We start from the raw sequence: 17,979 nt of genomic DNA, 5'->3' as shown, positions 1-17,979 counted from the left end.
CTGGGAAAAATATCATTGATTTTAAAACTTTTTAAATGATCTTTTCTTTTTTAGTGCCATTTCAGCACAAATAGAAACTGGGTTCAAAAAATATTACACACTTCATGTTTGTGTCATGAACATGTCATGTTAGTAGAATCTATGGTTATATGAAAATAAAGATTTGAGTTAGTGTTAAAAATGTTTTGTTAATGTGTTTAACTGCCAGTTAACTGTGTGCCTGTGTGTTTTAAGTGAATAAAATAAGTCATTTTTTTTCATTATGTTTTGAACAGTGTGCTAGTGTTGTTCTTTGTGCTACGGAGAGCTCAGGGTACAATCAAGTTTAGTTTCTATACTTGTGTTAGAAATGCAAAAGGGGAAAAAGTGGAATAGAATCAATAATATAAAAGTGTTATTTATTATCAAATGATGCTGAAAATGATACCTGATGCTTATAGAAATATATAACTATAGTTCTTTATAATTAATAGGGTTGTCTTATAATAGTTATTTATTAAATGTAGAGTACATTAATAAAGTGAGCCTACATTTTGTGATAAGGATAGAAAAATAATCCATAAAGCAAATTCATTATTTCTTCCTAAGTAACAGCCTCAGAGCATGTGTGTGTGTGTGTGTGTGTGTGTATTATGAATTGTATTGTTAATCTTTTGAAAGAGCTGGTCATCATAACCAGCCGGATAGGGTAAAAATGTTTTAAGTTGGCATTTTTCCTTGGTCAGTTCATGACAGAACAGCAGTCATCTTGCCAGAGCAACAAGTTAGCCATAGTATATGGCTATACCCATAGCTTACATAGGCTTTATTTTGCTATCTCTGTGTCAATCCTTTTCTCGTTTTTAGCGTGTTGCTGTTACAGCAAAGTGTAAATATTTTCTTGCAGCATTGTGCCTCTGTAGCACTTTAAAAAAAAATGATAAGATTAAAGTAGGAACACTTTTAGAAAGAACAGCTTGAGATAAAGCAGCACTAAAATATGAGCTATTGTTATTACTCTTGACTGCATGACAACAGAATTACTTTCTCAACAGCTGGAGGGTCTAAGTTAATTGTGATTTATCCAATGCTGGATTTTAGTGCTTTCTGCTTTTTAAGGGGCTCTGTCTTGATTTGATTTCTTGCCAGTGTTCTGAGCCAGTCTGCATTTTGTAGTTCATTTGCACATTTGGCTAGACGTAGAGTGGTGATGGAGTGGGGCGGAGGGTGCTGTGTGTTTAATTCCCACCATAAAGCTGCCACAGTGTCTGTACTCTGTACCCGTCTTACTGGTAAGAAAGACTAGTCATCTGATAACCGTGCCATGAATATGGTCACAGGTTGACTTGAATAATGCTGAATTCCATCCTGTAACAAGTTGAGTTAGGAACCTCTTGGCAGTCTCTGTGAAAAGTCAGTGGCCAGTAATGGGACTTCTCAGCTGTGATTCTTAGAATGGGGAAGGACCATGCAGTTCTTTGGGAAAGTACAAACAGCAGTTATAACAAGCAGCAGTTTTTTCAAAACTTGCTGGGATCATCCTTTCGAGCATGCTCAGTTGTGTCTGACTGTTTGCATCCCCATGGACTGTAGCCTGCCAGGCTCCTCTGTCCATGGAGCGTTCTAGGCAAGAATACTGGAGTGGGTTGCCATTTCCTACTCCAGGGGATCTTCCCGACCCAGGGATCGAAGCTGCATCTCTTGCTTCTACTGCACTGGCAGGCGGATTCTTTCACCACTGAGCCATCTGGAAAGCCCTCTGATATCATGGGCCAGTAAAACTTCCAAAAATAAAATTTGGGAGCATTTAGCAGAACTTTGTTTTATTTTGCTGAGTGCAAACATTAAAAAGTACCACTATCTATATCATTTTATATAAAAAAATTATTCACCAAAAAAGCAGTAAGTACATAACTTTAGAATAATCACTCTTTTAAACTGAATAAATTTAGCCTTATGAAAAAAACACTCATTACATTATTTATGTTTTTACCATTTCACCAGAGAGTCATGGAAACTTGGACATAGACCAGCACAGGTTTGTAGCAGATTCTTGGAAATTTGTGTTCTGTGCATAATTTTACTGTCCGTGCTGGGTGCACACTGTATAAAGTAATTTTCAGTATTTGCCAAAACAAGAATTCTGCATTAAGTACTTACTGAATTTATAAATCATGGTGATAAACCTCATGTGAAGGGAAAAAAAGCTTTTTAATGAAAATTTCATATGACCCAGGGAATTTACTAATTTAGCAGATGTGAAAAAGTAATAAAATTAACTTTGGACTAATTTTGGAACTAATTAACTTTGGAATAAATACCAAAGATGCCATATTGTTGTTTGTTAAAATCCTCCAAGCCAGGCTTCAGCAATACGTGAACCGTGAACTTCCAGATGTTCAAGCTGGTTTTAGAAAAGGCAGAGGAACCAGAGATCAAATTGCCGACACCCTCTTCTTGCTGGGAGGGCGGCTGCCCTACTGGATATGTCATCAACCATTTAGTGGACGTGATACAGCTAAGACAGTCGAGACAATGACGACTTGTCATTGACAAGTTCAACGACTTAGCCGTTGAACCAGTAATAGCAACCTTCTCATTGTGTGAGAAAAGATAAAACATCATTTATTTCATCTTCTGTTTTGGTAGAGTGTCATGAATAAAGCATGGTTGTAAAGACATAAGTTGTGTTCAGAGATGTATACTGGTCCCATTGCCCGTGGCCTGGGCTCCAGGGGCCTGCAGCGAACCACCTGCCATCCTCTTCTCAGTATCTCATCTACAGCATGGGGACAGATCATTGTTTTCTAAGATCTTTTCGACTGGAAAATGCTGTGATTCTAATTCATCCAATTGGCTGGGGATAAGTAGATCAGAATTTAAGAGGTGGTAGGTCTTGCCCCTTCCTAAAAATCTAACCTCTCCTTCAGTTAGAACTTTCCGGTGTTTCCCCATTGTCATCAGAATAAACAGACTCTTGGCATGGCACGTAAGGCCCTTTGTGATCAGGCTCTAAGAGCGTGTCCTGTCTCGTGTCCCTCTGCTATATTCCATCCCCTTCCTCCTCTTTTCCCTCTTGCCCATCACCCCAACCCTTTCCCTTTCCTCTGACAAATTTCCCAGCCCTGCTGAACTGTGTGTAACCGCTTGGTCTGGCCACGTTCCCGCTCATCTCCTGGTCTTTAGACGTGCTGTTCTTTCTGCCTACGATATTTTTTATTCCATACTCCTCTCCCATGAGTGACCAAGTCCTCCTTAGCCTTTAGGTTTGGATATTCAGCTCACCTTTCCCTTCTTGTATCCCTAAGATCAGATTAAGTGCTCCTGTTAAGTTCTGTCTTGATACCTTGAGCTTGTAAATATTTTAACACTCTTCGTGATATATTCAGATTCTGTTTGCTCACCTGCATCCTGAGCTGGAATGAATTTCCTTTGAAAAAACTGAGCCTTGTTCTCTTTTGTCTGCCCAGCACTTAACACACTGCAGCAATACTCTGTAAATAGTTCTTACAGGAATCTTGGGATGGAAGGGTTGGGACCAAATTGTGAAAAGTCTTGAACGAATATCAAGCCAATGTGTTAAACTCCTTAAAGCTGCCACTGGGAAAGCCTTTTACAAAAGACTCAGTCATAATGGCAGATGGTGGCATCCTTCTCCACCCTGCTCTCTCAGAGAGGTAGTGTTCCTGGACTGTAGAACAGTGGGGCACTTAGGTAAAATAAGTTAATGTATGCTTTTGGACAAAATTAGATTCCGTCTTGTACAGATTAAAATACAACCTTTATTGGGTACACCCAATTTTAGAAATTGGGTGAGAGAGATTTTAGAAAAGTTCTGAGTGATAAACTTAAAATTCATAAAGTTCTGTCACAAGTTTTTTTTTTTTTTTCTTGTCAATAGAGAAAGTACTATCATTGTCTTAATTTTAGCTTTTTTATCACCTTGGTCCATATTGCATAGCACCTAAATCATATGGAGTCATAAGTTAGATAAAAACTCTAAATTACAGAATATAAGTTGAAAAGGAATAAATGTACCTTTCCCCCATTATTATTATCATATAAACCATTTTTTTAAAAAATCTGGTTGTTTAGTACCAACAGAAAGAATATATGATACAGAAATTTGAATCCTGAGATATCTTCAGAACATAAGTGTCAGTATTGCTGGTAACTTTCAAGTCGTAAGCATGTTATTAATCAACAAGGCTAGAAATCAGGTGGTTTACCTTAGAAATCCTCTTTATCTTCTCATCTTTACATGTTTTGTTGGGAATAACTTGTCAGAGACAGTTGTGGAATTTTAACATCTGTATGTCTTTATAACTCCAAAACAGATCATAAAAAAAAAAAAAAAACAGACACTTACTAGTAGATTTAAAATGTGTGTGTTAAATAGGTCATTTTCCTCTCTGCTTCCCTTGATGCCTCCCCGAATGGTAGAAGCTGCCCCGCCAGAGCTAGTGGGGTCTTTGCTGTGTGTTGTTGTTAGTCACTAAGTTGTGTCTGACTCTTTGAGACCCCATAGACTGTAGCCCGCTAGGCTCCTCTGTCCATGGGATTTCCCAGGCAAGAACACTGGAGTAGGTTGCCATTTCCTTCTCCAGGGGATCTTCCCGACCCAGGCATCAAAATTGTGTCTCCTGCATTGCAGGTGGTTTCTTTACCATGAAGCCAACAGGGAGGCCATCCTTCTATTTACCGCCATTTCAATTCATTCTCATTTAACAATTGGCTATAACCTAAAAGTGAGCAAATGCTTTTATTTATTGAGTGCAGTAAATTAAATTTCATATGCTATGTTCTTAATTTTGGAAACAGACAAGTTCAACCTATTATTCAGAATGAGCCCTGATTGCCCTTCATGGAACACATGCTGGTGTAGCCCTTGGCAGTACACTCTGTATGTTTTTAATTCATTTAACATTCTGGTCCTTTGCAGTAGCTATTATGATCCCCATTTCACAGATAAGGAAACTGAGGTTCACTGAGTATCTTCCTAAGTCTAACCCCCTAGTAAGTTATCAAACTGGTTAATAGTCTGTTGAATCTGAAAACTCTGTCCCTTTAACCAGTATGCTATACAGTGATGTGATTTAAAGATGGTTTTGATACTCCCTTTAAAGTACATGGTTAAGCAAACTGTAAACTTGAGATCTTTTATAGTCTTACTATTCGAAACCCCTTTTCAATTAAAAAAAGTAAATCCAAAGTGGTTTACATTTTGAAAATATAGTTCAAAGAAAACATCACAAGGAAAATTATTTTATCGGTCTTTTTTTCTTTTGTCATTTTAGGTAAGGCCCTGACATTTCTTCTGCTGCAGCCGCCAAGTCCTAAGCTTCCTCCACACAGTACCATCCGCAGAACAGCCATTGACCTGATTGGGCGTGGTTTCACTGTCTGGGAGCCGTACATGGATGTGTCTGCCGTCCTCATGGGGCTTCTCGAGCTTTGTGCTGATGCTGAGAAACAGCTTGCCAAGTAGGTGTTCCGTCTCAGTGCATTTGGCTTCTGCTGGTTTTGTTTCGTTTTAGCAGAGGTCACTGATTATAATTTTTTAAATAATTTTTAAATTTTATAAAAATAATCTTTGGGAGGCATTTTTAATGGACCAAAAAATAGAACAGTATCTCAAGATATGAAATTTTGGAAGTAGACAATGAAAGGGAGATATGTCTCTGTAATTTTAATACAATTGAGCTTTAGCTGTAAGCCAGTGAAGCATTTATCTGTGACATAGTTTTAAATTTATTTTTATTGCACTTTGAGATATTATCAGCTAATAATAGTATAAACATGTCATATATAAGGAAAATAATACATATGGTTGCTCAAAATGTTGTACTGATACAATACATGGCCCAGTTGTTGGGAAAATTACTCCTTTGCCCTCATGTTAATTTTTAGACCTACTTTATTGAGGTTTTATCTGCACACAGTAGACGATCAGCCCTCAGGAGGTTGCAGTGGTCCAGGGAAGAGGGAAGAGAACAGTGGGCAAGGAGGAGGAGCTGAGGCAGTTCCTAAAATGAAACTGAGGCCGGCGCTAAAAGTTAGTATTGGGAACCCAGCCTCTGGCTTCCTGGAGGGTCTTTTTTGTTTCGCTTTGATGGTGTAGACTACATAGAATATGAAATTGACCACTGAGTCCCTCTTAAAGGATACAGTTCAGTGACACTGACTGCATTGCGGTTATGCTGTCACGAGCACTCCCTGGTTCCCAGGTGTGGTCACCTGATGGAAACTCCACGTCCATTGAGAAGTCACTTCCCGTTCTCTCCTCCCAGTGGCCCCTGGTGGTCTTCCGTCTCTGTGAGGTTGCCTGTCATGGCCGTTGCACATAGATGGAGTTATATAGTATGTGGCCTCTTGTGTCTGACTTCTCTCGCTTAGCATAATGATCCCAAGGTTCGCTCGTGTTTCAGCCTCTTTTCAGTCCTTCGTTTCTTTGTATGGTTGAGCAATATTCCATTCTGTTGATATACCACATTTTATTTCTCTGTCCATTGATGGTCGTTTGGGTTGTTTCTACTCTATTCCACTGTTGTGAATAGAGCTGCTATGAAAATGCAGATTAGTGTAGATGTATTTGTTTGAACAGCTACTTTGATTTCTCTCAAGTAGATGACCTGAAAGTGGAATTGCTGGGTCACATGGTAATTCTGTGTGTAACCTATTAAGGTGAATCACCAAGCAGTTCTCCGCAGTAGCTACACAGTTTCATACGTGTGCTAGCAGTGTGCAAGAGTCCATTTTCTCTCCATCCTTGCCGTCACCTATCTTCTGCTTTTGTTGTTGCTTTTCAAGCATAGTCACCCTAGTGAGAGGAAGTCCTAGTGGGAGGAATTCTTGAATTCCCATCTGTCTCATGATGCCTTTCTCAGTGTACAGGCAGATCTTGTTTTATTGTGCATAGCTTTATTGTGTTTTGCAGATACTGGGTTTTTGTGTTGTTTTTTCTGTTTTTACAACTCAGATGTTTGTGCTGACCCTGCATCAAGGAAGTCTTTTGGCACCATTTTCCAACAGCATTTGATCATTCATGACTCTGTGTCTTGTTTTGGTACTTCTAGTGATATTTCAGGCTTTTTTTTTATTATTGTGTTTGTTATGGTTGTCTGAAGTCAGTAATCTTTGATGTTATTTTTGTAACTGTTGTGACCTTTTTAGCAATAATGTATTTTTAAATTAAGGTATGTACATTTTAAGAAATACTTAATAATATTGTGTCCTTATAGCCTATAGTGTAATATAAACATACTTTTTATATGCTTGCTGAGAAGCTAAAAATTTCACATGATTCCCTTTATTGTGATACTTGCTTTACTGCGATGCTCTGGAACTGAACTTACAGTATCTTCCAGGTCTGCTTGTAACTGTTACCACCTCTTGATTTTTTTTTCAGTGAAGGACATTTCATCCTTATCATTATTAACCTTTAAAAAAACTAGAGTCCTTCGCCCTTTTCTCCGTGGCTGCCTCTCTGATATCCATGCTCTGGGCCTGTCTTTCTGCTGCTTGCTCTGTGCTCAGAAGTGGATACCAGAGCAGCAACTGAGGCTTGACTGGGACGCCGTGGCTTTGTCTTCAGGCTGGGCATCCCCGTTCCAAAGTCCCGAGATTGCCGAGTTGGGGAAGGGAATTCATCTCAAACCTAAGCAGCTGCCCTCCCCCCGTCACCTCCTGCCCCGCCGCCAGGCTTCCTGAACTCACCTCTGTGTCTCCTTGCTCAGTGCCCTTCAGCAGGTTATTTCACCTCTCACCTCAGTTCTGTCTACAAGTTGGGGCTAAGTAAACACTTGCATCATAAGACTGATGGTCGGTGGGTTCGTATTTGTCAAGTGCTTAGAAGAGCACTTAGCACATATTAAGACACTGGATGGATGTTGCCACCTGGTGTTGGGCGGGGGGGTGTGGATGGTGATGCCACTGTCATTTTCCTGGTGCTCGACAGCTAAAGAGACGCCCATTTCTAGAAGGAGCACTTCCACATAATGGCAGCCACGATGATTTCTGAACACAGGAGGCCTGAAGGTTCTTGGCTGACTTTAAGGAGTAGGAGGGACGATGAGCCCATGAGTCGGCAATAGTCGTAAGAGGCAGCTGGCCTGTGTGCAAAGCCCGACACGCGTTTCAATCTTTCATCCTCCCCTTGGCCGCAGCCGTGGTTGACACCTTCCCGGAGCCAGCAGAGTAACTTTTGTTACCTCAGCTCTCCTGCTTACCTTGCTGCTGCTGCTGCTAAGTCGCTTCAGTCGTGTCCGACTCTGTGCGACCCCATAGACAGCAGCCCACCAGGCTCCGCTGTCCCTGGGATTCTCCAGGCAAGAACACTGGAGTGGGTTGCCATTTCCTTCTCCAGTGCAGGAAAGTGAGAAGTGAAAGTGAAGTCGCTCAGTCGTGTCCGACACTCTTCGAGACCCCATGGACTGCAGCCTACCAGGCTCCTCCATCCATGGGATTTTCCAGGCAGGAATACTGGAGTGGGGTGCCGTTGCCTTCTCCTTCTGGTTACCTTGAGAAGCCTTTAATATTTTTGATTGTCCAGAATTTGCTTCAACTGAATTTTATAGCCTATTTCAAATCTGATGCAAACACAATTTCAATAATTATGCGGTCTTGTTTTGTTGCCTGGGAGAAGTGATAGGTTTTTATTTTAGGCTAACCATTTAATATTTTATTTTGTGTTTAAATAAGTTCACATGAAGCTTATATCAGCAAACATAAAGATGTGCTGTGCTTTATCTACATGGAGTATGTCCACAGACACCAATGCTTGGGTTCTCAGTAGGTAATTTAAATCTTGCTTTTACATCCTTTTCTGTCATGAAGGTTAGTATAACTCTCTCCACACAGCTCTGAATAAATGAACATATCAGCATGTAGCCTTGAGGAGTTCAGTGTAATTTTCATTGTGATAAATTGCATAATAAGCAAGAAAATGTTTGCTTATTAATCTATAACAAGATATAGATTGAAAGTGGCCTGTCCCATCCCTGACACCCTTGGTGCAGGCTGCAGACGGCCTGAGACGCAGCGAGACAGAGCGGTGGGGGCGACTGGGCATCTCTCCATCCCGGTGCCCATGGGCCGCCCCTCCTGCGCCTGCTCAGCTACACGCACGGTAACGGCACCCGGCTGCCTGGCTCCTGACTGTGATCTTAAGCTTGCTTTATGAGGAAGCCTTTATGTTAGTCTTCTCTTTTTAAAAAGGAAAAAAAAATACAAGAGTGCTTCCCTCTTTATTCCAATTCTTGTGAGTGTATGCAGGGGGTTCCCGGCAGGGCAGCTCACTCAGGCTGCTCCCGACTTCTGAAGGACACACAATGGGAGACTCTCTGTCCTTCCCTCGGTCCCCTGCATCAGCGTCCTCCGTCAGACTCTCTGTCCTTCCCTCGGTCCCCTGCATCAGCGTCCTCCGTCAGAGAGGACCCCTGAGGGGGCTTCTGAACAGCTGTATGTGGCTCAAGCCTAATAGAGCGTTTTCCCAGAATTAGGGTTTTAATTTCGAAATAGGACTTTAAAATCTTGCATCTTTGGAATCAAAATAAAACCAGCTGTTTTCTACTGTTTTCGAACATCTCACCAAATTTTAAGCTATGTTTATTAACTGAGCAAGCATCTATGGAAGGGACAGTGTTAGGTGCTATATGTAGTGACAAAGTAGCGTGAGACCAAGATCCTTGAGGGCCCTTGCAGTTTCACAGGAAGGAGGAGAGTAAATGGTATGGACATCCAGAGCGTGGCCGATAAATCATAGCGGGACACCCAGACAGCACCCAAAGAAGAGTGTCAGATGAATCTTCATTTCAGTGATTCAGTGACTCAGTGATTGTGGAAAGAGGAGGGGACAGGTGGGACAGCGTAGGTGTGTGCCGGAGAGGCTGGCGAGCAGCTCCACACGCAGGAAAGTGAAAGGAAACGTTCTTGTTTAGCTAATTTTATTCATTAATTTCTTACAGAACTTAAACCCTGGGATGCTCCCATCAAAAACTTGAACATAATTGCCTTCCTCATCATCTCTTGGGAATAGAATTGGGGTCAAAGAGAGGATTGGTTTTACCTTTTTCTTTATTAAAAGACTGTAAAAATGATTACAAAAGATAATGAAATGACTCTCAGAGAGGTGCTTTCTCTTGTCCTCAGTAACACTGTGCTCAATGGAAAAGGTGAGGTTCAAACCCAGGTCTCGCTGATACCAAAAGCCACACTCCCACCACTGTGTCATCTTGCATTCGAAATAGTACGCCCAGAGGATTAAAGACCAACAGAGCACTCAGTTTAAACCTTAAACCTTAAACCTACCAATGAAAAGGAACTTGGGCTTGCCTGGTGGCTCAATAGTAAAGAACCTGCCTGCCAGGTGCAGGCAGAAGACGTGGGTTTGATCCCTGAGTCAGGAAGATCCCCTGGAGGAGGAAATGGCAATCCACTCCAGTATTCTTGCCTGGGACATCCCATGGACAGAGGAGCCTGGCGGACTACAGTCCATGGGGTTGCAAACGAGTTGGAGACAACTAAGCAACTCAACAGTAACAACATGAAAAAGGCTTACAAGAGATCAACTCAGAGTTTTCAGATTTTAAAAATCATTTTCATCAAGAATTTTGTGCCTTCTGGAAATTAAAAGTGAAAGTTGCTCAGTTATGTCTGACTCTTTGCGACCCCACAGACTATACAGTCCATGGAATTCTCCATGCCAGAATACTGGAGCAGGTAACCTTTCCCTTCTCCAGGGGATCTTCCCAACCCAGGGATCAAACCCAGGTCTCCCACATTGCAGACAGATTCTTTACCAGCTGAGCCACAATGGAAGCCCAAGAATACTGGAGTGGGTAGCCTATCCATTCTCCAGCAGATCCAGTTAAATATCGGTAAGCCCCTTGACTGTTTGGGCCTTGTATTATGTGATTATTCTTATGTATTCAAACACCTGTTATATAATTTGCATTGTCATTTACAATAAGCATTTAATGAAGTCCTAGAATTTTAGGAACAAAACTCTTTTTCAGCAGCATGCAGCCTACTGCCCTTAATATTTATTAAGTAAAAGTAAGTTGTAGAGATGAAACAACTTATCTGAGGTTACACCAGTTCTGTGAGAGCTAAGACCGTCACTTGGGTCTCCCAGTTCTCATTTTACTGCTCCCATACCACATGGTTATATCACCCTTTGTTTAATGAGTAATCCACAGCTAGAATCTCATGAGAGGAATTTTTAAAATGAATAATCACGGGCTGCTTATTCATGATGAACTGTTTAACTGAATATGGAAACTGCACCTCATTGAAATCATAGGTTGCCCCATCCCTTGCTAACTCTGAAAAAAATAGAAACATACACAGTACTATCTTCTTTTAATAAATCCATGATTTTTTAGATCAGCGTGGTTATGAACATATGGATAAAGTGTTAGAAACAGTAGAAAACCCTCCCTTTTTATGTATTAAAGTACAGAAGGATCCTTGTGCTCTTGTATGTGCTGAGCTGTGTGATTCTGATTCTAGCTGTCCTAGTTCACGTTGCCGACCTTTACTCTGAAGGAGACCAGCAGACCAGGGCCGACCCCGCAGCTGAAAGTGACAGACTCTTACCTCACACTGCTGTGATGGACGGGTGTGGATGAAGTCCACCAAGCCTGTTGCTTTTCTGGAACATTCATAGTTGCCAGACTTTAAGAAAGAAGCATACAGTCACTGGAAACCACACATGCTTTGATAGCATAGATAAGTCCTTTATGTTAGAAAGATTCTTTTTGAATGATATGAAATAGAGTTGGAAAAAAAGAACTGACATTTTAACTCAAATCTTGAGCATGTTTTTTCAATTTGAGGGCCAGAGAGTAGGGAACACATCATACAAACACTGAGGTGCTTTAGGCTTCCATATTTAAATTATTTTTCCTATTCACATGACATTTATTTTTAATAGAAAGTTTGTAATTAGAGGAAACCACTTATCTAAATCTGCCTGCAATGCGGGAGACCTGGGTTCAATCCCTGGGTTGGGAAGATCTCTTGCAGAAGGGAATGGCAACTCACCCCAATATTCTTGCCTGGAGAATTCCATGGACAGAGGAGCCTGGCAGGCTACAGTCCATGGGGTCACAAAGAGTTGGACATGACTGACTGACTCTCACACATGCACACATACACACACTTATCTAAATCATGCTGGCATAGATTTTAATCATTGTAAATGTATACATCATATAGAAAGTATGTCTAAAGTATAAGTACTTCTTGGAGGAATTACTACCTTTGAGTTTAGGAAATTAGTGCCACCTGTGACTTATCAGATTCAGGTCCCACATGACAAAGAGGAATTGCTGATTTGTTATTGCATTTAAGACAGTTGTTAATACACCTATTTTACCAGGAAGGGGTAGGAAGAGACTCCCAGATGGCATGTAATTATGCCTTTACGAAGTAATTTTAGTCTTTGATTTAGAGGGGAGCATTTTCAGTGCCCTGCTACTGCTCGTCTTGGTCACTCAGGCTGCCACAACAAAGCAGGTAGATTGGGTTACTTAAACAACAGTCACATAGTTTTCGCAGTCCTGGAGGCTGGGAGATTCCAGAGCAGGATGCTGTAGAGATCTCATTCTGAGGCCCCTTCTCTTGGTTTCTAGGCGCTGCCATCTTGCTTTGTCCTAATATGACTTCTTTGTGGCCAAGATTGGAAGCACAGAGACAGAGCAAGCACTCTTGTGTCTCTCCTAAAGGCACTAATCTCATCACAAGGGCCCCACCCTCATGGCCTTATCTAATTATCTCCTTAGAGGTCCAGCTCCATACACTATCATCTTGAGTCCTGAGGCTTCAACATATGAATTTTAGGGAAATACAGGCTTTCAGTCCATAACGATCTTGACTATGACTTGCAGGTTTTTCTATGAAAGTTAAAGTGTTTTTCCCCCTGGAACATTCCCCTACAGCATTCCTTAAGTTGATAAGATAGGGAAGTCTGGCAGTTGTAGGAAGTGCCATTTAACTGAAGTGGTCTTACATGTAACTTTAAAAAAGGGTTTACCTCCATGGGATAAGGATTAGAGCAGGATTAATGAGTAGTCAGGCAAGGAATGAGCTTGGCCTGAGTGGACTCTTTTTCTATTCGTGGTTTTTATCTATAATATCTATCATCTCTTGTATTTCATATTGGATATATATTCTGAAATGCTGAGTAAAACAGAGAGTGTGGCATATCATATTTTTCAGAATAAAGACTGAAACCAAGACCATCCTATGATCCTATATAACAGATGATCTGCATAACAGCCAGAAGAGCTGGATCAGGCAAAAAAGACGGAGTTCTGTGTTTATGTACAGATTCCAGAATAAGACAGACACCCCCTTTTGTTTCAAGCCTCTGATAGTATGATCCTTCCTTGTTCAGTTAGAATCTCACATTATAATATATCACACACCCAGCCCACTTTTGACTTTCAAGATAACTACATGCAGAATTAGACTTTGTCTGTTGGGACTACCAGATCAATTACTTTGACTTCATTGCCTGGTCAATTCAGTCAAATAACTGACTTAAGTGATTTTTTTTTTCCTGCTGAATTTACCAGGTAACTTCATTTAGTGCATAGCTATTGAGCTACCACCATGACCAAGGGCTGTACTAGGCACATCGGTGGGGGAACAAGGGGATACACAGGATTAGAAGGCATGGTCCCAGTCTGTGTATTGGTTCACAATACAAAGCTAATTCAGAATGAGAGTCGGTGCTCAGGACCTGGCATAAACAGGTTTTGTCATTGGTTGTTTTTGTTTCAGTAGATGGTCACATTCTGCTCTAGCAATTGCAGAATACCACGTGGGCTTCCACAAGAGTTGAACAGAGCGGAGGGAGGAGAGTATGCCAGTGGGGAAGGGGGGTAGTGGAGAAGCATTAGCAAAATACTGCGATTGAAAAGGAATGAGTTTTAGGGACCAGCTTTGAAATTAGTCTGGCCTTGGGAGCATGGGCGTGCAGATGACAGAGTGATAAATTAGCGAAACTAGATTATGGAGCGTCTGGAATCTCCAACCGAGGAGTTTAAGATTTTTCTAAGCACCGGACCCACTGAGGTTTTTAAGCAGGTTAACCATGAAATAGAGCTGGCGCTCTGGGAAGATTTCTCTAGCAGTGGTGCACCGAAGAGGCTGTTGATGGGAGAGACAAGGTTTCTCTTCTTCCCCTGTTGCCTGGGCGACTCCTTTCTGTTATCACGCTCACAACCCACCCGCTTGTGCTCTTTGGATACTCTGAGGGTCACCACAGAGCCCTGACCTCAGAGCAATAGCTGTGTCCCCGTTCTGAGGCCCTGGCCTCAGACTGCCAGGCACTGAGGACAGGCATCCCTCAAATGCACACACCGACGTCTCTACCGACTGTTGGGTGGTCCAGCCTCCGTGGAAGGCAGTGGACAGCACTGTGATATATCTTTGGTCCGCTTCATTCCCTGTTACCCTATAGATTCTCTTCTTAACCTCATACTTTACCACTTCGCCCCCTGTAAGAAGTTTGCCAGTTTCCCCAAATTCACAAGGTCATTTGCTGAGCAGGAGGAAGGGTGGTATATGACTAAGCCTTTCACTTGAAACCAGTGACCAGCAGGTTGATCTCGTTTTCTTTGTTTCTATTTCTCTGGTGAGAAGAAGCATCTGTTATAACTGTAATATGTCACATGCAGGACTAGATGTTTTTTCATCTTGTTAGCTGATTCATTCTTCTCATCAACCCAGTTAAGTCAGTATTCTAATGCAGCCCTTTTAGAGGCATTGTTCTGCTGTTTACTACAGTCGCTCTCTGTCACAACTTTATCTGCCCAGCAGTGGGTAACCGTGCACTCCATATCTTCATTCAGACTACTGTTGATACAGAATAAAGCAGAGCCAAGGTCCATGTCTTATAATATACCACTAGAAACCTCTCTCGGGGATGCAGTCTAGCCAGTTATCCAAAGCTGCTGAGTTTAGCCATGTTACCAGTCCATTCACCCGGTTAAGCGCAGTGTCATCCGGCCACTCCCCATCTGTTTTCTCCAGGGATTGGCTGTCCTAAAAGACGGTACTCTGTTACCTCGAATCCTCACTGAACTTCCCTGGACCTGATTTCTGCCTTGTAAATTGCTGTATCACAGGCTTACAGGGATGTGCTGGGCAGATGCAGAAGGACCTGAAGTAGCACAGGGCAGCCCCGCCTCCACCTTCGGTCCTCGTCCAGTTCTTCCTCCTCCTTGCGTGCGTTCCCTGGAAACAGACACCCCTGCTCCCTGGCCGACTGCTAAGGGGTCTTTCCAACCTCAACATCCTGTGATTTTATTCACTTCAGGAAAGCTGATTTAGGTTTGTTTAGAATTAGTCAGTTAACATACCACTTTGCATTTCATTGTCATCAACACCCATTCATCCACATTGATGAAACATCCTAGAGTATCTGAAATCAGTTTGGAGTTTGAAGTTTTTAAAACAGCCTAATCGTGATCTGAACTTTACAATAATTTTGCAAGCAGTCTAGCCCGACACTATTCACGTGGTGAACATTTCTTTTCCTGAATTCTCAATAGCAAAGCTCAGTCCAGAAGAGAAACTGCCTCCCTGCGGAGCCGCTCTCTCTGTCCAGCCCCCTGGGGTCCCCAGGGCCTCAGGGTTGTCCTTGGGGGAGATGCGCCCCCCAGCGGGTCCCCTCTGGTTATTGTTCAGTAGTTGTGTGGGTTCTTAGCTCACGTCTGCCTTTTTTGTGGTGAACGTCAAAGGAAGCTCTCCATCGTCCTCTGCTCTGAGTTTCTCTCTGTGTCTGCCCGCGGTTTAGAGAAAGTAGAAACGCCGACAGCACCATCAAAGATTGAAGCAGTGCAACAGCTGCAACACAGTGCGCAGAATTTTCTGTGATCAGTTCACCTGTAACAGTGATGGGAACGCCTAAGTGAGGCCTCTTTAGTTTCAACTGGAAGTTAATACAATGATTCATAGATTAATTACAGAGATACTTAGAAACTTCTTACAAATTTTTAGTAAAGGTAAGTCGGTTGACCCATGAAGCACAAAAGCTTATTTGATTGGAGCAGGACAGATCTTAATATAATTTCATACAGATATTTAAATATCAATGTTGTTTAGCTAGAGAGAGAAGCCCTTAACGGATCTCTTAATGAGTAACAAAATACACCCTATGTATAGTTGATGTGTGGATCACATACCACGTTTTAATGAAAAGTCTTAATACTTTCCACAGTAGTCTATATAAAGTATAATGGAAGGTTCCAAACAGAAAAATATTATTTTTTATGCTTTAGGAGTGGCAAAGAAATATATAGCACTACTATCCTATAAGGAGATAGATTTATTTCATCATGTACATATTCTTGTATATAGCCTGGACTATATCCATGTGTATGTGTATAATGCTATGTGTATGTTCTTTATAGAGAGAGAATAAGTGTCAACACAATTTTTTGCAACAATACTGAATAACTGTTGGCAGAACATGCTAATTAGTAACTTATTCTGAGAATGTTGAGTGTGGGGTAAACTGGCACAACTGAGGATATATTAATACAAACTAAAAAATAATTTTGTCATTTTCAGTTCTTCTGATAACTTAATGGACAGGAGTGAGTTTTGCTTCCTCTCAGATATAGGCCTTAAATACAGCCTTTTAACTTGGCCTTATATTACCTTTAACTTTTTCAAGGAAAAAAAAAATGAAAATGCCCTTCGCAATATTCTTTCTTCCCTGACTCCGAGCTCAGTGATATGTATGCAGAGCTAGTTCCTGATAATTTGTTAACAAGGCGTCTTTAACATTTTGGACAGATGCACATACTGTTTTCAATCTTCACGGTTAATTATTCGATTTTGTATTTGATGCCAGAACACCCTGACTTCTAATCACCACTCATTGTTGCAAGTCCATTATATTCTAACTGTTTGAGTGCTCCCATTGACCTTGAACTGACATTATAAGCTGTGTCTAATCTTTTCAGTCTATATTTCTAATGCTTCTTTTCTCTTTTCCCTTTTTTTCTGATCCCTGTTTAGCATCACAACGGGGCTGCCTTTGAGCCCTGCCGCCGACTCCGCCCGCTCCGCTCGGCATGCCCTCTCCCTCATTGCCACGGCCAGACCACCCGCCTTCATCACCACCATCGCCAAAGAGGTGCGAGCAACTCCTCAGTAGGCTCCATCTCCTCATTTAGAGGAATGAGTTCACGTTGTCAGCCGAGGTTCCATATGCATAGATAATCCTTCCAGTTTGTTCTAGAACAATGCGAGTTAATAATTTCTCACTGGGATGAAGACATATGTACCTGTGTGCCCACATGCGGAACTCCATGGCAGTGCATTCATTCATTACTTGCACTTTTGCATTCATTTCTGTTCTCAAAGTTAATTCACTTGTAAATATTTGCCAGCAATTTCTCAATCTGAAGTATAGCAGGCTGGTTCAAATTAAAAATCTATTAAAGGTGTCCATGTTATCTACCTGTAATCAAAACTGAACTTATTTAACGCTGGCTCTCCAACTGTAAACAAAAATGTAAGTCATAAACTTGCTAATTGTTTTTCCTATGGCATGTCACAGATAAAGACTTGAATGCCAATTGATTCCCACATTCTTAGTGTTCTAACTAATTGGCTACATCTAACTGAAAAACTAGTAAAGAACAATGAACCAATTATAGAATCTTTCCTGTAGGTCTTAGTAGTAGGAGAGAAGGCAAGGGAGATAAGCTCCTAAATTTTCTTTAAAGGTTTCTTCCGTTTCAGCATGAGTAATGTGCAGACTTGGTGTCTGCGGGGCATGGCCTCTGCCTGAGTTCTTTTTCCTGTAGCTATGATGAATTTTTAAAATGCTAAATAAATACCTCTGAGCCTGCCCTGATAACCTACAACCTATTGGGCCTATGTCTGCCCCAGAGCCATCCTTAATAGGCGTGCAACAAAACTTTCTGATGTGAATATAGCTAGAAGGGAGGAGGGTAGGGCCTAATAGCAGATTGA

The 17,979-nt window shown here is 41.5% G+C and overlaps 1 protein-coding gene across 3 annotated transcripts in view; it reads left to right on the top strand.

The window, feature by feature from the left end:
- Positions 1-17,979, top strand: part of WDR7 (WD repeat domain 7) — a 341,751-nt gene that overhangs the window by 233,667 nt on the left and 90,105 nt on the right. For all 3 annotated transcript variants that reach the window (XM_070452478.1, XM_070452477.1, XM_070452479.1), the window contains 2 exons: positions 5,277-5,463; positions 17,017-17,134. In XM_070452478.1, coding sequence (XP_070308579.1) covers positions 5,277-5,463; positions 17,017-17,134 — 305 coding nt within the window. The remainder of the gene's footprint in view (positions 1-5,276; positions 5,464-17,016; positions 17,135-17,979) is intronic.

Source organism: Odocoileus virginianus, chromosome 22, assembly GCF_023699985.2.
Source record: "Odocoileus virginianus isolate 20LAN1187 ecotype Illinois chromosome 22, Ovbor_1.2, whole genome shotgun sequence".
In the NCBI taxonomy this organism is placed as follows: domain Eukaryota; kingdom Metazoa; phylum Chordata; class Mammalia; order Artiodactyla; family Cervidae; genus Odocoileus; species Odocoileus virginianus.
This window is presented reverse-complemented; position numbering and strand designations above follow the sequence as displayed.